This window comes from Halichoerus grypus, chromosome 15, assembly GCF_964656455.1.
Source record: "Halichoerus grypus chromosome 15, mHalGry1.hap1.1, whole genome shotgun sequence".
NCBI lineage: Eukaryota > Metazoa > Chordata > Mammalia > Carnivora > Phocidae > Halichoerus > Halichoerus grypus.
Window position 1 is genome coordinate 53,829,149 of NC_135726.1, and position 17,307 is coordinate 53,846,455.

Below are 17,307 nucleotides of genomic sequence, written 5' to 3' on the forward strand. Positions count from 1 at the left end.
GGGTGGGGTGGCAGTGGGGGCAGAGGGAGAGGGAGAAAGAGAATCTTAAGCAGGCTCCAGGACACCCAGCGTGGAGTCCAGTGCGGAGCTATTCCCATGACCCTGAGATCATGATGAGCTGAGCCGAAATCAAGAGTCAGACGCTTAACGGACTGAGCCACCCAGGCGTCCCTGAAACTGGACCCATTCTGTGTGTGTGTGTGTGTGTGTGTGTGTGTGTACGCGTGCATGCACCTTGAGCCTGACAAAAGACCACCTGAGTGCAGTTTGAGAGCCTTTATTATTAGGAGGGGAGGAAAGAAGCATCTGCTGGCTCCAGGAGTTGGGGTGTGGGGGGGATCCTTAGAGGAACAGGAGGCCTGGGAGCGGGGGGCGGTCACAGGCCAAGGGTTGGGCTCTGGGACCCCCACAGTCGGAGTTGCTGAGGCGGCAGGGCCCACAGCGACAGCTGAGGGCCACGGGGAAGGAGACCATGGGGTCCACGCCAGGCGGGCATCCAGGGAGCCGGATGGAGGCAAAGCGCAGCTCGTGGTAGGTGCACACCGGCTGGGGCACAGGCGGGAGGACGGCCGGCAGCACTCGCACCTGTGGGCCGGGGCGTGGGGGGTGGGGGGGCATGGCTATCCACCTGTGGTCAGCACCCCCCCCCCGAGCTCCCCCGCTGCCCCCTACAGGTCGCAGACTCAGGCGTCCAGCAGACCCCCTGTGCTCTCCCTCCCTCCCACATGCCCAGCTCGGACTCCCCAGTTCCCCAGCCCCTGCCCAGGGGGCGGGCCACCCTTCCATCCCGGCTGCCGCTTCCCATCTGATGTGGGCCCGGCCCTGAGTAACCCCCCCGGAGCTGAGGCGGCAGCACCCGTTCCCACTCCAGCAGGGCTGCCCCCCACCCCCCCCCACCCCCGCAGCTCACCAGGCTGGGGCAGTAGCCGGCACAGATGGTGGTGGTGAAGGTGATACAGACCGGGCAGGCCTCGTTCTCGGCGGCCAGGGTGGCGTTGATGGGCCGGCATAGCGGCCGAAGTGGCCCCCTGGATGCCCACACCCCGCCCACGTTCAGCAGCAGCCACAGCAGCAGCCCCTGGGACAAGGCCAGCGTCTCAGGGCCAGCCAGACCCTTCTACCCTGAGCCCTTGCCCTCCCATCCCCCATACAGACACCTTCGGGACCCAGCTCCCCTGCCTGGCATCTTCCATTCGGGACCATCCCTCCCACTTTGAGCCCCTGCTCCAGTACTCGGGAGCCCCAGGTACTCCCAACACTGCAGATTCCTACCCTCGGGCCCTGCTCCACCTGCTGCCCTGCTGGCCAGAAGCCTGCTGGCCGTCCCCACCCTTCTAGAAGGAAGCTTCCATCAGGTCACAGGACTCTCCCTCTTTGTGCCAGCTGTGGCCCGGATGGAGTTGCAAGGTGCCTAGGGGCGTCCTACAGCCTTACCTGGAGCGTCTCCATCCTCAGTGCCTCCCCTATGGTGTTTACCTGGTCTTATACTTGCAGGCTGTGGGGGCGGCAAGGCCACTGGGGGGGGCGGCATGATGGGGTAACCTGGACACTAATCTTCCCGGGGGCGAGAAGCAGAAAAGGTCAGGGAGGTGTGCAGGAGTGGCTCTGTGGAGTGCCCCTTACCCCCACTCCCTGAGGGGCTCCCACGCCAAGAAGCGGGAGACGCCCGAGGTGAAGCTGACTTCCCGGACTCCATCCTCAGGTGCTAGCGAAGTCGCGGGGCGGCCACAGGGACTAGGCTACGGGGAGCCCTTGGCCTTGCCCCCGGCGGTGTGGCCTCGTCTCTGCCCATCACGGTGGGAGCCAGGGGAAGGCTGAAGGTCGCCCCTCCTAAGGACCCTCGAATGGTGATGCCCTGAGCCCTCAGCCCCCCTCCACCTGCCATAGACTGAAAGCCACGGTGCCAGTCTAACCTCTTCTGGGGGGCGTGGCTTCAATATTGGATTCTGTGCCCAGAGGCGGGGTTCCACCTGCACGCAGACATGCCTGCCTTCCACGAGGGATTCAGCGGGAGCCCCATCTCCCCCACACTCAGGCCCCCAGAGCCGAACCCAGCAATGGGCATGGTTTAGGCTATTTAACTCTGTCGTCGACTAAGAAGCTCCGCCCCCTCCATCGCAGAGGGCGTGTCCCGCCCGCGAGCCCACAGCCCCAAAGTACATTTTCCCGGCTCAGCTCCCACCTCCCTCCCCGACCCCGGCAACCCTGCGGTCAAGTGTGGGATTCGCCCCGCCCACCGGGTCCTGGCCGCCGTCTCGCTCCCACGTCATGGGCGGGGTTCCCGACCTTAGCCCCGCCCCGTGTGCCCCCAGAGGCCGTGCTCTCGGCCCGGCCCGCGCCTGGGGGGCGTGTCCGGGGCGGGGCTGGCGCTGCCGGCTCACGGGGGGCTGGCTTCCTGCTGCCGTAGCTGGAGTTCTCAGTGCGGTAGGCCAGCGGCACGCTGTAGATCCCCGACATCGGCTTCCAGTGGGGGCCGCCCCAGGGCAGCTCCAGCGGGCAGAGACGGTCGAGCCGGAGGAGCGGGTGCAGCGGGGGTCTGTAGGACTCCTGAGCCAGAGACAACGCCCCGTGGTGTGGCACGGCTGTCGTCACCGGATGGACATGGGGCACGCGCATCCCTGGCGGCCGAGAGGGGCACGGCCAGGGTGGCCTCTGTGGGTCACGGCCCCAGGCCTGAGGCGCCTTCTCAAAGCTCCAGTAGGTCAGCGAGTCCTTGCGGGGATATCCAGACAACTCCCTCTTGGTGAGGGAGGCAGGAGAGGGAAGGCACAGTTGGATCCTAGGGACAAGGCTGAGGTTCAGACCTCGCGTTCTGAGGAGGCTGTAGACCTGAACTCCTGCGCTTCGAGGCAAGAACACATTTGTAGGATTCGGGGACCCCTCAGGAAGGATGGGGGCTGGGGACTCCTAACCTGGATTCCTGGGTCTCGAGGTCCTTAAGGGCCTGCAATCTGGAGTTTTCGAATCCTTGGGAAAGAGTATCTGGGAACCAAAGTAGGCCCCGCCCTAGACCCTTAGGGCCCCGCCCCTGGTCCCGAACCCCTTCTTGGGCAAGCGGCGGGTTTCATATTCCTGAGAGTTGACACTAAGGATACCTGGGTGCTAAAAAAAGGTAGGGGTTGGGGTCTGAACTTCTGGGTCTTGAGCGTGCGGGAGCTGAAGGCTGAGGCTCCTGAGTCGGACAAGGGGGAGCCGACACCCGGGTTCGGCGTCGCACCGGCCTATTCTGGGGGCGGTGCCGAGCGAGGACCCAGGCTCACTTCGGGTAGGCCCGGAGGTCCTTGGCTGAGGTGGTCAGATAGAGTTGATGGCGGTCCAAGACGCCCTGGTCAGATACTGTGAAAGACCGGCCGGCCAGCTCGGGATTCTTTGTCCAGGGGATTAAAGCCTGAGGAGGATCCGGGGAGGACAGAATGAGCTAGAAAGAGGTTTCATACCGCATTCCAGGCCCTGGGTCCCAGACTCAGGATCCCTTTTCCTTCGACCCAACAGCCCTCACACCCGCCCCCAGAATCCAAATCCTTCCTGACCAATCGCAAGCCAGCGCACTTTAGCTTCGCTCCCCAAATCAGAACCCTTATTAGGGTTACTCCAAAATCCAAACACTTGTGGGGCATCGAACACAAAGCCCAGCCCCCAACCACAAAAACAAAACAAAACAAAACAAAAACCTTCCCAGCTCCGCCCCCAGACTCCTGGCTTCCACCTCCCGCCACTGGAATTCAGCCGCACCTCCGGCAACCGTTCCCCTTAGCTCATCCACTCCGGGAAAGCCCAGCCCTGCCTCCCGACCTCGGCTCGGGAAGTTCAAGACCCGCCCCCACGTACCGTCCGCCGCCGAGCTCGGACCCCGGCCTCAGAACCCCTCCCAGCCCCGCCCCAGGATTCACTGGTTGTGGCCCCAGCCTCAGAGCTGGGATTTCGGTGTCCAGCCCCCTCCTCCTCCTGACCCTACCTCAGAAGGTCCAAGCTCCACCCCCAGACTCTGTAACCTGATTCCGTCCCAGACCTTTTGGCCACGACCCCAGAGTCAAAATTCTCCGCCCCAGGGTCTCCTAGCCTGGTCCCTACCTTCAGAGCCCCTCCGACCCCGCCCCAGGCGCTACGAGCTCTGTCCCACGGCGGCGGCGGGTCTTCTCCGCTACCTGGGAAGGGCCTCCGCGAAGGTGCTCCGCAAGCTCCAGGGGCTGGGGCCCGACGTAGAAGGTGGGGCGCTGCTGACCCGGGTCGGGCCAGCCCGTGTACTGCGCCCTGGTCTCGCTGCACTGGTGCTTTGTGATCAGCGGGAGGCGCCAGCCGCGGTGCCTGAGCTGCGGGAAGGCGACGCGGGGATCCACCGTGAGGGCGCACGGTACTCCAGTGCGATCCCCACCCAGCCCTGTCCCCGGCGGACCTCTGCATCCCAGAACCTTACCTTTTCTTCTAAATCCTTGATCCCCACGGTCCGCGTGGGGTCCGAAGGCTCTGGGGCCCTGGGCTGTGCGTAGGGCCCGCCGTGGGTCTTAGGCACGTAAGCCGAGCCAGAGGTTGTCTCCCATCTGCTGATGACCTCGTCAAAATCCCAGATGTGCAAATCCTGCTTTGCGGCCGGCGGCAGGGGCTCCGTGACCGTGGACTGGGGAGAAGGACGTCAGCTAAAACGGTTCAAGTCCGGCCCGCGAGCCCTGATCTCTCCCAGTCGGTCCCCAACCCTTTGCTCCCTCCAGTTCCAGGCATCGAGGTTCCCTGGCCCCTCTTCTTTCAGACCCAGGACTCGGGGACCCTCTTCCTTCAGTCAGAGAGGAGTCCACGCCCCGAATCCACTTTTCTCTCAGCAGGTGTCTGGACCCCCAGGCCTCTCCTGCAGACACGGGAGCGTGGGCCCCCAGTCTCCTCCTGGCCAGGAACCTAGCGTCCTCTCACCTGCACAGTGGGCGGGGGAAAGGGCACAGACGGGATAAGGTGGTGGGCGACACCACTGCTGCTGAGATGCCCGTTGGGCCAGGATCCAGGCACCTCGGTCCCAGAGATTGGGGGCCATGGGGGACCGTAGCGCGGAGCTAGGGTCCGACCCGCCATGGTCCCACCCCTGCGGGGTAGCCACGCAGGGGCAGGCTTGTGGTTGCTGTTGCCCCAGGTAACAGAACCCGCCCCCCCACCCCCGCCCCCGAACTCAGCCAATGGAAGGCCTGCAGGTGTGCGGATGGTTGGATAGAGTGAGAAAGAGACCCAGGCACAGAGGGACAGGGACTTTGAGGGAAGGGCACAGAAACTCAGAGAAATGGGGGAGGGGAGTCCCAGAGAGAGAGAAAGAGAGAGAAGGGCAAAAAGAGGGAGGCGGGAGGAAGGGGGAATAGAAGCTCAGAGTTGCAGGGAATTTTAGAGACACAGAGACTCCAGGTTGGGGGAGACAGAGACCCAGAGGGGGAGGAGGACAGAGACCACCCACCGCCATCAGGGAATCCATGAGAAACAGCCCCCTTTCTTACAGGGTCCCAACTCTCTTAGCCCCCTCCTCCCTCTGCCAGTCCTGCCTACCTCAGGGGTAACGATTTCCAGACTTCCCCAGGGCTCTCCCTCCCTCCCTGTGTGCGCTGAAGGAGTGAGCCCGGGGCTCGGGCTTCGTCTGTCCTGCCTGCCTTTGATTTCGTTGAAAACTTCCACCTGGATATGGGGGTGGGTGACGAGGGAGAGACCCACAGACACATACACAGGGAAATACTTAGCAAAAAGAGACGGGAGGGGATGTGGAAAGAGCTTTGATGAGAAAGAAAGACAAGAACGGGTGAGAGACAGTGAATGAGAAACAGAGAGCTACTGACCCAGGGACAAGAGACAGAGAGGGCGGTGACAAAAAAGAGTGGGAACCACAGACCTAGAAACACAGCGATGTAAAACAAAGGCAGCCAGACCCGGCCCAGCCCTGCCACCCCTACCCTTCCCAGGGGCCCAGTCTGTGTTGGAGGGGGATGGGGGATGTCTATGGTTTCAGTCCTTAGCCTGAAGCTGGTTCTAAAAGAATGTGTGTGTGTGTGTGTGTGTGTGTGTGTGCGCGCGCGCCCACGCGCCACGCGGTTTGGCAACAGGCTTAAGTTATGGACTGGTGATACATGAAGGGGTATCCTGAAGGTGTGGGGTCTACCCCTGACTTCCCTTGTCACTTCCTTGCCTTAAAGACCTTTTGGTCAAGCTTCTGCCTTCTCAGCTCCCACTAGCTCATCCCACTAACCCATTCTTCAGATGGGGAAAACTGAGGCTACCTTCTGCAGCCTGGCCCCTGGTCCCACTGAACCCCTCATTCAGGCCTCTGGGGCCATTTCTCCTTTTGGATTTTCCTGGCCCACTCAAAGCCTATCACTGTCCACATGACCCCTGATCCTAGCCAGGAGTCAGGTCAATTGGTCAGAACCTTATGCCATACTCAAGGTTGACAATTCTAAGGTCTATTTCTTTCCCAGTATGGGGTAAAAGTTGGGACAGAAAAGGAGGCAGAAACCTGACTCCAACTCCCCAACAGTGCTAAACTCTCTAGCATCCTGACCTCTTATCATTCAACCTTGCTTGTGCTCCTGTGATGGGTAGCTCACTGCCTCAAAACAGAACATTCTAAGCCAACACTCGCCCCATATGACGAAGTAAGATTCCTCATTCAAACCCCAGCCCCCACCTAGTTGCTTAAGTGTCCGTTTTTACACTCCCCCACCCACTTCTTGACATATCACTTCCTTGTCATTCTCTCCAGGGTGAGCAAGATGTCCTCTGAAATCAAGTGGTTAGCAACTTAGAAGCCGAGGTTCCTCTGATGGTTAAATCCACCAGAGTTGATCTGAAAAATTGTGTATTAGTGTTGATAAACAGTAGACACTCAGAAAATATTGAGTATTATCATCATCATCATTACCCTCAAGTTCATCCAGAAGAACTCCTATTCATCCTTCAAAACCCCATTTGGTTTCACCACCTGTCTTGCATCGATTGAGCTCTCCAACTCAGAAAGCTGTGATTTTGTGACCATTTCACAAGTTCCCAAACTGAGGCCCAGAGCAGCCAGGCCACCCCTGAGGTCCCTCAGCATCCAGCTGTCTTCTTCCTCTGCCTGCCCAGTTCCTGAGCATGGGCCTCAGGCCCGACCAGTCCGGCTGAGGAGCGTACAGACGCACGCAGTGTCAATTCGAATCCATCGCCAGCCTACACGGCCCTGGGCATCAGCAGTCAATGCCCGCACGTAGGACTGCTTGGCCTTACACTCAGACACCCAGTGCCTCCGGTCCACACCCCGGCACCCACCCCCACCCCCACCAGGGCCACTTTCCTCGGTGGCGCTGTCAGCCTTGCAGCGGGTCTCAAAGAAGTACTGGCGGAGGGGGCTGCCTCCAGCCGCAGGAACCTCGCCCAGCACCTCCACCTCACGCCCGCGCAGGTCCACAGCTGTCCGGCGGTCTGTCACCCAGCCGCTGACCGCATCACAAACAGCCAGCTCTCCCCGGCGACTTGCTGGTGCCGTCTCGCTCACCCCTCGCCGACTGCGGTTGGCGGGGCTGCCTGCTGGCTCCCCAAAGGCCCCGGCCTCCAGCAGGAAGAGTAGAGGGGGCCCAGCGGGGGCACCCCTGGACAGGACTACTCGGGGGGACAGGAGGTCCCACTCAGGGGCTAGAAATGGGGGCAGTGGTAAGGATGGGGGATGGGGCTCCATTGGGACACTGGGGAGGAGGAAAAGGAGGAGGATGGGGAGGGAGCAGGAGGGGCTGGGGAGCATCTCGCTGAGCACCTGAGGATAGAGAGGGAAGCTGGGGTTAGAGATGAGGATAAAAACTTAGTGGGGGAGGGGGGCAGAGGTTGGGAACTCCAGGGGACCTGAATTCCAGAACCATGGGGAGGCCCTTGTTCTAGAACCTTGGAGGGACCTTATATTCTAGGACTTAGATAACACCCAACTTCTAGATTAATCATAATTATTCTACTACTATTGCTAATAATAGCCAACAAATCAGCAAATGGAGAAATACTGGCTCAGAGAGGTGAGCCAGATCCTACAGCCAGCAAATGCCAGAAGTAGGACTTGAGCCCTGTCAGAGCAACTCCACCCTGCATTCTACCCCTACCTACAACCCTGAGGGGCCTTAAGTCCTACAGCCTAGAGGAGGTTTGAGGTTCCAAAATTCTGAGAAAAGCCATGTTCTGGTATCCTAGCAAGACCCAAGTTCAGCTCAAAACTGCCACTGAGAAGGCAAGACATTTCCTCTCCTGTGTGGGGCCTCAGTTTCCCTGTCCAAGAAATAAACCAGGGGGGACACCTGGGTGGCTCAGTTGGTAAAGCGTCCGTCTGCCTTTGGCTCAGGTCATGATCCCAGGGTCCTGGGATTGCGTCCTCCCTCAGGGTCCCTGCTCAGCGGGGAGCCTGCTTCTCCCTCTGCCTGCCACTCCCCCTGCTTGTGCTGGCTCTGACAAGTAAATAAATAAAATCTTAAAAAAAAAAAAAAAAAATGAACCAGGGGCTGGGAGATAGTGGTGAGGGTGTGGATCCTACAGTTTCTCTGCAATATTCTGGAAGTCTGTGGTTCTGGGAAAGTGCTGTGGAGAGAAGTGGGAAGCAGCAGGTGGTTACCAGACCTGTCAGCACCTCCTCCACCTCCAGGCTCCAGTGCTGGGGGCCCCCAGGCTCTGGGGGGCCCCTGTGGGGGACACAGGTGGTCCCCTCTTTCCTGACATCTCAGGGGAGGGAAGGGGCAGCCACCTAGGGGGAAAAGGGAACAGGTAGGTTGTGTGGGCAAGTGGGGGAGGGAACCTGAGCACTCCCCTTCCCAGTGTTCCTCTTAAAGCGTAGGGTACCCAAGAGTCAAGGCCGCGCCCCCTTCCCAGAGGCCCCTTCCTTGACCAGGTGATGGCTCCTGGCTGGGATGGGAAGCAGATGGGGGAGGTGAAAGGAGAGGCGGGGGTGGGAGGGAAGGGGGCGGGGGGATAGAGGAGGCTGGAAAAGATTACATCCTCCATGGCCCATTCATCTCCCAGACAGGGCGGGGGTGGCGCTGGTCTGGACACCCGGGTCCCTGAGGGCCCACACTCAAGAAGCCCTGGGTCCCTGAGGCTGCTTCCTGGAATGTTCTATCCTCACAGGACAGGCCGGGGCCCGTCCAAGACTTCCACCGCACATACCTGGAGTAGCTGCCTGCCTTGGCTCCGAGATGGCGAAATGGAAAGAAGGCTGTGAAGGGACCCAACTGCGCCGATCCAACCAGGACCAGAAGTCGGCTACCTCCTCCCTCAGACCAGAAGTCCCGGTTCCCTGCCTCCTCCTCCTCCTTCAGGAGGCCAGATCCGCAGCTCCCTCCCTCCCATGCTGGAGTCCAGACACCCAGCGCCCTCCTCCCTCAGACCTGGGAGTTCTGGAGTTCAGGACTCTCTTCCCCAGGTATCCAGAATGACGTACTCCCAGCCCCCTCCTCCCAAAGAGGATTTGGGCTGGGGGTCTGGTCTCCTGAGATCGCGCTGGGGGTAAGCGGCTGCGTATCTGGAGGACCCCGCTCCTGCCTCAGTTTCCTCCGCCAAGCCCCGCCCCCGCTGGCCCCGCCCCCGTCCCTCCCTACCCGGGGGCAGGGCGACCGGGACGCCGGAATCCCGGGGGGGAGGAGGCGCGGAGGCTCTTACCTGGGGCGCCTTCTTCGGCTCCTCGGCTGCCCGGGCGCGGCGCGGCTCCTCCTCCCGCTCGCTGGCTGCAGGGACGCCCGCTCGCCCGCCGGCTCCTCGCGGCACACTCTCCGGGGGGCCCGGGCGGGGGCGGGGCGGGGCGGGGCGGCGCCCGACGGCGGAGGAGGGGCCGGGGGATCCCGCCTTCCACGCGCGAGCCGAGACCTCGGCAGCCCGGCCTGGCTCGCTCAGCTCCTGGCCCGCCTCAGCCCCGGGAGGCCAGGCGCCAGCCCCCTGCTCCCTCACACGCGGGAGTTCTCACCCCCAGCCCCCTCCTCCCTCAGACCCGGGAGTCCGGGCCCCCAGCCCCTCCTCCCTCAGACCCGGGAGTTCTCACCCCCAGCCCCCTCCTCCCCCAGCCCCGGGAGTCCGGGCCCCCAGCCCCCTCCTCCCTCACACCCAAGAATCAGGACCCCCAGCCCCAACCTCCCTCACACCCAGTAGTTCTCACCCCCAGCCCCTCCTCCCTCAGACCCGGGAGTCCCGGGCCCACAGCCCCCTCCTCCCTCACACCCAAGAATCAGGACCCCCAGCCCCAACCTCCCTCACACCCAGTAGTTCTCACCCCCAGCCCCTCCTCCCTCACACCCAGGAGTCCCGGGCCCCCAGCCCCCTCCTGCCTCAGACCCAGGAGTCAGGACCCCCCCTCCCCTCCTCCCTCAGACCCAAGAGTCCTCACCCCCAGCCCCTCCTCCCTCAGACTCGGGAGTCCTCATCCCCAGTCCCATCCTCCCTCAGACCCAGGAGTCCTGACCAGCAGCTCCCTCTTTCCTTAGAGCCAGGAGTCTGGGCCTGAGATTTCTTTGCATTCTTTTGCCAATTAAGTGTCAATCTCTGGGCAGATTCCCACCCTCTGCTCTCATCCCCACTTTCCCAGGAGCTCTAGGCCAGACATTAACCAGCTGGACTTGGGCAGTGATAAGACCCGAGGCCCTGGGAGACAGTGGATATGGGGGGGTTCTCCCACAGAGTCCTCTCTGCTGGAATTTCCTGGGTGGGGACTGGGGAGAAGGTCTGTCCTGAGCTCAGATAAGAGAAATTCAAGGTATTATTGGACTTGGAGATAGACAAGGATTTGATGTGGGAACACAATGACCTGCTCAGAGAAAAAAAAAAAAAAAAGAATAGTGACAAAGGGAGACGGGAAAGGCACAGAAATGGAGAGAAAGGGGGGACAGAAACCCAGAGAGAGGACAGACCACTTGAGAGAAGAGGACAGAATCTCAGGAGAGGGACAGAAACCCAGTGAGAAGAGAGAGACCCTAAGACAGACTGAGGTCAGTTGGAGTTGGAGTCCCAGGCCCTTCACCCCTCCCCCGGAGCTATTTCAGTAGGAAAGGTGATACCCATCTTGGGAGGGGCGGGGGGTCATCCCATACCCCTCCCTCAACCTAAATATAGCATGGTAAGGTGGCAGGAAGGGTGTCCCCGGATTAGGGTATTCCCCTCTCCTTTTCCCCATCCCAGCAAGGCAACGTAGAAGGCTGTAGAAGGTGGCTGTGGGTTGTTCATTGAGGGTGGGGGAGGGGCACTTCCCCATCTGAGTGTCCCCTCGGGTCACCTCCCTGACCTCTCTACACTCCCCCCCCCACTCCTAAGCAGCCAACAGGTCCCACCCCCTACCAGAGAGACTCTGTGTGACTTCCAGTCTCTGATGGGGTAGTACAGGTGAGTTTTCAAAGAAAAGTAGAGCAGTTTGTGCACCCCTCCTCTTTCTTTGGGTCTCTGTCTCCTCTCCCTCTCTGTCTGGGCCTCTACCCCCCTCCCTCTCTCTGGATCTCTGACCTCTCCTCTCTGGTTGCCTTCCCAGCCTCTGTGGATCTCTGTCCTCCCCCTCCCAGGCCACTGCCCTCCTGCTCTCCCTCCTTCCCTTGGGTGTCCTCTCTCCAGGTCTTGGCCCCTCTCTGCATGTCTCCCCTCCTCTTCGGGTCTCCATGCTGGGTCCCAGACTCTGCTTTGCGTTTGCCACTGTGAGGGGGGTCTGTCTCCATTTCTGTCTCCAGATGTGCCTTTCCATTTCAGAGGGAAGGGACCACCTACAGATTCTATGGTTTTCGACCTTTATAAAACTCTTCCCACCATCTGTACCTTCTTCCGTCACTCTGTATAAAAAGGGGGTTGGATTAAATTGGGCGTTTCCAGACTGAATGCCTTAGCTGCATTTTGAGTTGCCAAGGAGGACTCCATAGATGTGCGTGTCCCTCAAACCAGGTCCCTTCTGATGTGCCACACTCCATCAAAGTAAGATTTCATTTGACCCAAAAAGGGAGGGAGGCAATAGCTAAAAATAACAACAACAACACTCTGTAAACCACTGGTTTTAATAAATTAATACAAGTAAAGTACTTTGGATGATGCTTTGGCACATAGGAAGCCCTATATGTTAGTGATTGAAGCATCCTGCTCTCTTTCCTCCTCCAAATGCCCTTTTAGTACTGAAAGCCCTCTGAAAATGTGTGGCTTCCTGCCCTTGGGTCCCACCCTCCCCTCTGAGCCTCAGTTTCTTCGTGAGAAACGAGGCTGGAGAATACCAGCAGGCTGATGGGACAGGTGGGGTCAGGCAGCCTGCCATAAATCCTCGCTCGTGGGGATGTGCCACGGGACCCTGGGAAGCCACTCCCATGCTCTAAGATTCTGGTTTCTCCCCTGGAAAATAGAGTGGGCTCCCCAGTTTGTCTGACATCCTTCCTGAGCTGTGGGAAGATAGGGTGGTGCTCCCTGATTTGGGATCTCTTCGTGATTCCATGGAAGAGAGACTGTGTATCTCTTGGGTTCAGAGGCACTGACTTTTTCTGCCTATTCCTTTTTTGGTTATCTTTCTCGGGGGTGCTCTGGTCTGGCTCCAAACTCTGGTGTCTGTCCCTCTCTGGGTGCCTGACACACACCCCCATCTCCATCTCCCACTCTTGGTCTCTGTCTCCCTTTCTCTTTGGAGTTTCTGACCCCCTTCCTCTGGGTCTCTATCTCCCCATCTCTCTGGGTCTTTGTCTTCATCTCCTTCTCCCTAAATCTCTCTTCCTCCCTCTTTGGGTCCTTGTTACCTCTTCTCTGGGTTTCTGTCTCTTTCTTTCTCTGAGTTTTTATCACTCCTAAGGTCTCTGTCCCCCCTCCTCGCCCCCATCATGCCTGTACAAAGTACAGTTTCTCCCCCTTTCCCCTTCCCTTGTGGCTCTGATCTCCATGGTTGGAAGCAAAACCGTAGGGAAGGACAGATAGAGAGGGTATGAATGGCAAAATGAAGCAGGGGTGGAGCCAATGGAAGGAGTGTCTACATCTTCCTAGCTCACCCGGAGGCCCTCTGCATGAACAACTGAATCAAGGGATCCAGCACCCAGCCCTGCCCCTTATAGTAAGTGATGCTGGGCAAGTCAGTTCAGTTTGTCTCGCAGAGTCCATAACACCACACTTGCCTCCTGATACGTGATTCCTCCCCGGTGTTGTTATTCTTGGGTCCTGGTGCTACCACTAAATGCAAAACAAACCAACATGGCCCTGTGGAGTCCATATGCACAGTCCAACTCAACCTAACATTCCTACAGGACTCACAATGACACAACTTGGGGTAACTCACCTCAGCATAGCCCTACAAGACTCACATGGTTATACAGTTCAATATGATTCATCTCAGTGTAGCCCCCAAAACTTCCAGCGACACTACTCTACACAATCAACCCAACAGAACCCTGGAAGACTCATACTGTCATACATTCCAACCCAACTTAGCCTAACGTGACCTAGAAAGCTCACATTCAATCACTTGACTCTTCGTATTTCTACATGACTCACAAGTTCACAGAACCTAAAATAACATAGCCCTAGAAGAATCGCGAAGCCACACAATTTCCAACATGTCTCAACTCAACTCCACAACACCATGCATGAACACGCACACAGTCCCAACAATGCCGTGGGTGACCACCTAACTTGATCCAAAATGGTCCTAGGGGGACTCATAAAGCCACAGAATCCTGCACAATGCAATTGGACAAGACTCACCCAGACTCAACGACACAGCCCAACCCAGTGAGGACCTAAAAAACAAAACTATGTGATCAAATCTATCTCAACACTTAACCACGAAAGGCTCCATAAATCTTGCACAACCCAATGTAGTACAAACCAATGGAGCCTCCCCATCAACTCATTATAACTCACTGCCATTCACCGTCACTTAAGGAAGCACCCACAGGAGCTACCAAACCACAACTCAAGACCCAACGAGACTCAGTGTTCCCCAACTCATTACCACTTAACCTAGTTCTTCCTAAACCCAACCCCCTCCCCCTAACCTTCCCTTCTATCCCTCCCTCCCTCCCTCCAAGGAAACGTAAGGTCCTGCAGACCTCAACTGTCCCTCACACTTCGGTGACCATGTGTTTCCCAGGGGGGGCCCAGAGAGGAGGTGGTAGCTCAGGCATCTCTCCATCCATCAATCCCCCATTGACCTTGCCCTCCAGTGGGCCACAGGGTTGCGTGTCCACATGGCTGTACATCCCAGCCTCTTCGCCCTCTGTCTCCCGGTGGTAAAAGTAGCTGAAGTTGGAGACAATGACCGGAACGGGCAGGGAAATGGTCAGCACTCCAGCGATGGCGCACAGAGAGCCCACTATTTTGCCACCCACAGTGACGGGTGCCATGTCTCCATAGCCAACTGTGGTCATGGTGACCACCGCCCACCAAAAGGACTCAGGGATGCTGGTGAAATGGGAGTCTTCCCGGTCGACCTCAGCAAAGTAGACTGCACTGGAGAAGAGGACCACACCGATGAAGAGGAAGAAGATGAGGAGACCCAGCTCACGCATGGAGGCCCGTAGTGTCTGGCCCAAGATCTGCAGGCCCTTTGAGTGCCGGGACAGCTTGAAGATTCGGAAGACGCGCACCAGTCGGATGACTCGTAGGATGGCCAGTGACATGGCCTGCTGGCCCACACCCCGATGCCTGGCTAGCTCGGTGCCTAGCGCCACAAAGTAGGGTAGGATGGCCACAAAATCGATGAGGTTCATCACGTTCTTGAAAAAGGCCGCCTTGCTTGGGCAGGCCGCCAGGCGCACCAGTAGCTCAAAGGAGAACCAACAGATACACAACGTCTCCACCACAAAGAACGGGTCATCGAAGGGCATGCGAGACAGGGGTCCAGGCACTGGGCTGGAGCCATTCAGCCGAGCGGGGAACTGCAGGGAGGAAGGGGTTCAGAGAGGACCACACCAGGGCTGGGACACACTGGAACAGCCACATTTGTGATTTAAATGTCCAACTACTTCTGTACAAATTGGTCAGCAGTCATTGCCCCCAGGCCTCCAGTGACCCAGCTGTTCTAGATTTCTTTCCGGAACCCTAGGGATCATGCCTGCGTGGCTGACTTTATAGTCCCTGATCCTTCACTGGTGGAGACTCCTGAAATGGTGCCTGAGTGAGGCTCCATCTCTTCCTTCCCAAAGTCCCACCCCCAGCTTTGATTTTCCAGATGGGGGAGGGTCGCCACCCAGGTCCCATTTCCTTGCGCTCTGCCCTCCCTAACCCCAGTCCAGACTACAACGGCTAAAGACCTTCTTCGTACACCAAACCCTGGGGCCGCTGCTCTCATGGCCCTCAGCCTGACTTTATTTGTAACGGATTCTTCCTACCTCGGCCCTCTGTCTTCAGCTCCCTCAAGTTCCACTCTCACCACCTCCAGCCCATCTTTCTATTGGTCACTGCCAGCCGCACTGACCCTTGATTTTTCAGTCTCTCAGCCCTCCGCTTCATTTCTTAACGTCCCGGTCTTCCCGCCCTCCCGCCCTCGGCAAGCCATTTTCTCACCCGTCTCAACCCCGCCCTGCAATAGGGAGGTCCTCCTAGTCAGAGCCTCAGGCCCCGTCCCCATTAGGCTATCCCTTCCCCGCCCCCAACCCGCCTTTAAAAGGGTAGATTCCTCCCCTCCCTCCGCACCCCCGACCCCCCGACCCCCGGTCAGGCCCTGTCCCTGGGTTGTCCACCTCTCGAGCCCCTTGCCCCACCTATGATTGGCCTGTCTCCCAACAAGCCCCTCAATGCCCCGCCCACCCACAGCCGGGCCCCTCCTTCCTGAGAGGCCCCGCCTCCCAGCCTCCCCGCTCGGCTCCTCCCGAGCCCCGCCTCTCTCCACCCAGGCCCCGCCCCCTCACCGGGCCAGCAGCCGCTACCGCAGCGAGCCCCGGGTTGTGGCGGTCGTCGCGGAAGTCCGGCAGCGTCTCGAGGCAGAAGACGACGATGGAGACGAGGATGACGAGCACGGAGACGACGGCGAGCACGCGCGCGGCCTGCGAACTCTCGGGGAACTCGAAGAGCAGCCAGAGCTGGCGCGCGAAGGCGCGGCGGGGCAGGGGGCGCTCGGGCGGCACGGGGCAGCCCTCGTCCTCGCGCAGGCGCGCCAGCGCCGCCGTGCCCAGCCCGTAAAAGGCCACCTCCTCCAGGAAGACGTCGAGCGGCACGTGCGCCGGCCGCCGCAGCCGCCCGCCAGACTGGTAGTAGTAGAGCACCGCGTCGAAGCTGGGCCGGTGCCGGTCAAAGAAGTACTCGCGGCGCGCGCCGTCGTAGAAGCGGCCGCGACGCGCCGGGTCCCCTAGCAGCGTGTCCGGGAAGCGGCCCAGGGTGCGCGCCCGCGTCTCGAAACGCAGCCCGGCCACGTTGAGCACCACCCGCTCGCAGCAGCCGCACGGCGGCGGGCACCGCGGCTCCATGGCGCGCGCAGCCCCGGCGACCCGCGGACGGACGTGTGGCCCCGACGCCCGACCCGGCCCGGCCCCGCCTCGGCCGCCGCCGCCGCCGCCCCAGCCTGGTGTCCGGTGTCCACGCGTAAAAATAGCCCGGCCGTCCGGCCAGGGCGCGGGGGAGGGGGCGCCTGACCCCGGCGGGGCAGAGGGCGGCCGCGCGCCCTCTGCCGGGGTGCCCGCCCCTTCCCCCCGCCGCCGTTCCCCGCGCCCATCCGGCTCTCGGGTCCCCTTTCGCTCTGTGCCGCGTCTCTCCGGGTTTCCGTGTGTGTGTCTCTCTCTCGTCTCTTTTTTACGAATATCTGAGCCCCTCTGTTGGAGTCACAAACTTCCACGTCTTTCTCGTTATCTTGTATGTCTCTGCGTCTTCATTTTGAGTCTCTGTCAAGGGATGTATCTTTGAGTATCTCTATGGGTCAGTTATCTCTGAGTTTTGCCGTTCTAGAGGACTCTGTATTTGGAGGTCTCTGTCAGTTGTCTGTGTCTTGGTCTCTCTGCATCTCCGTCTCTTGTTTCTTAGGGGCGTGTCTCCATTTATCTCTGTCTCCCTTGGTCTCTGTCTCTCCCCTCTGCCGGGATCTCTTCTCATTATCTCTTAGCCCTCTGTGTCTCTGTCCCTGGGTTTCCCTGGGGCTCCCCTTGGGTCTCTTTGCCTATATTCCTGAAGTATTGTGAGTTTCTGTCTCAGGGCCTCCGGAGGACTCAGGGTCTCTGGAGTCATATCTCTGACTCTCTTTCTGACCATAACTGTAGGTCGGCTCTGCCACTGCCCTGGTGGTTGCCCCGTCCTGGAGATGCTCCAGCAGCTGCAAGCCATGATCATGTGCGCCCCACACCCCGTTCCCTCATCAAGGTCTCCACCTGTATTCGAGGTCAGACATTCGGAGACCCAGTGAAGCCTGAGTAGCCCTGGGTA

The 17,307-nt window shown here is 59.7% G+C and overlaps 4 protein-coding genes across 9 annotated transcripts; all 4 read right to left on the reverse strand.

Annotated features, from left to right (window-relative positions):
* Nucleotides 1-279: 279 nt before the first annotated feature.
* Nucleotides 280-1,449, reverse strand: LHB (luteinizing hormone subunit beta). The gene is made up of 3 exons (XM_078063578.1): nucleotides 1,435-1,449; nucleotides 911-1,117; nucleotides 280-585 (listed from the first exon to the last, which is right to left on the reverse strand). The coding sequence occupies exons 1-3, from the start codon at nucleotides 1,447-1,449 to the stop codon at nucleotides 343-345; spliced, it is 465 nt and encodes a 154-aa protein (XP_077919704.1). The 3' UTR covers nucleotides 280-342.
* SAXO3 (stabilizer of axonemal microtubules 3) lies at nucleotides 1,054-5,058 on the reverse strand. Its single transcript, XM_078063579.1, has 5 exons — nucleotides 4,903-5,058; nucleotides 4,415-4,615; nucleotides 4,146-4,310; nucleotides 3,261-3,388; nucleotides 1,054-2,737 (listed from the first exon to the last, which is right to left on the reverse strand). Exons 1-5 carry the CDS (start codon nucleotides 5,056-5,058, stop codon nucleotides 2,212-2,214), a joined length of 1,176 nt encoding a protein of 391 aa, XP_077919705.1. The 3' UTR covers nucleotides 1,054-2,211.
* NTF4 (neurotrophin 4) lies at nucleotides 4,484-9,726 on the reverse strand. 6 transcript variants are annotated; one of them, XR_013444104.1, is made up of 4 exons: nucleotides 9,133-9,721; nucleotides 8,590-8,713; nucleotides 6,881-7,747; nucleotides 4,484-4,902 (listed from the first exon to the last, which is right to left on the reverse strand). XR_013444104.1 is itself a non-coding variant. In XM_078062509.1 (3 exons), exon 3 carries the CDS (start codon nucleotides 7,733-7,735, stop codon nucleotides 7,100-7,102), a length of 636 nt encoding a protein of 211 aa, XP_077918635.1. In that variant the 5' UTR covers nucleotides 7,736-7,747; nucleotides 8,590-8,713; nucleotides 9,625-9,726; the 3' UTR covers nucleotides 6,801-7,099. The 6 variants fall into 6 exon arrangements, 5 of the variants coding, with proteins under 5 accessions (XP_077918635.1, XP_035924196.1, XP_077918634.1 ...); XM_078062509.1 differs by lacking the exon at nucleotides 4,484-4,902 and having other exon boundaries at nucleotides 6,801-7,747; nucleotides 9,625-9,726; XM_036068303.2 differs by lacking the exon at nucleotides 4,484-4,902 and having other exon boundaries at nucleotides 6,801-7,747.
* A 4,292-nt stretch (nucleotides 9,727-14,018) lies between these two features.
* KCNA7 (potassium voltage-gated channel subfamily A member 7) lies at nucleotides 14,019-16,647 on the reverse strand. The gene is made up of 2 exons (XM_036068301.2): nucleotides 15,807-16,647; nucleotides 14,019-14,834 (listed from the first exon to the last, which is right to left on the reverse strand). The coding sequence occupies exons 1-2, from the start codon at nucleotides 16,359-16,361 to the stop codon at nucleotides 14,019-14,021; spliced, it is 1,371 nt and encodes a 456-aa protein (XP_035924194.1). The 5' UTR covers nucleotides 16,362-16,647.
* Nucleotides 16,648-17,307: the final 660 nt, after the last annotated feature.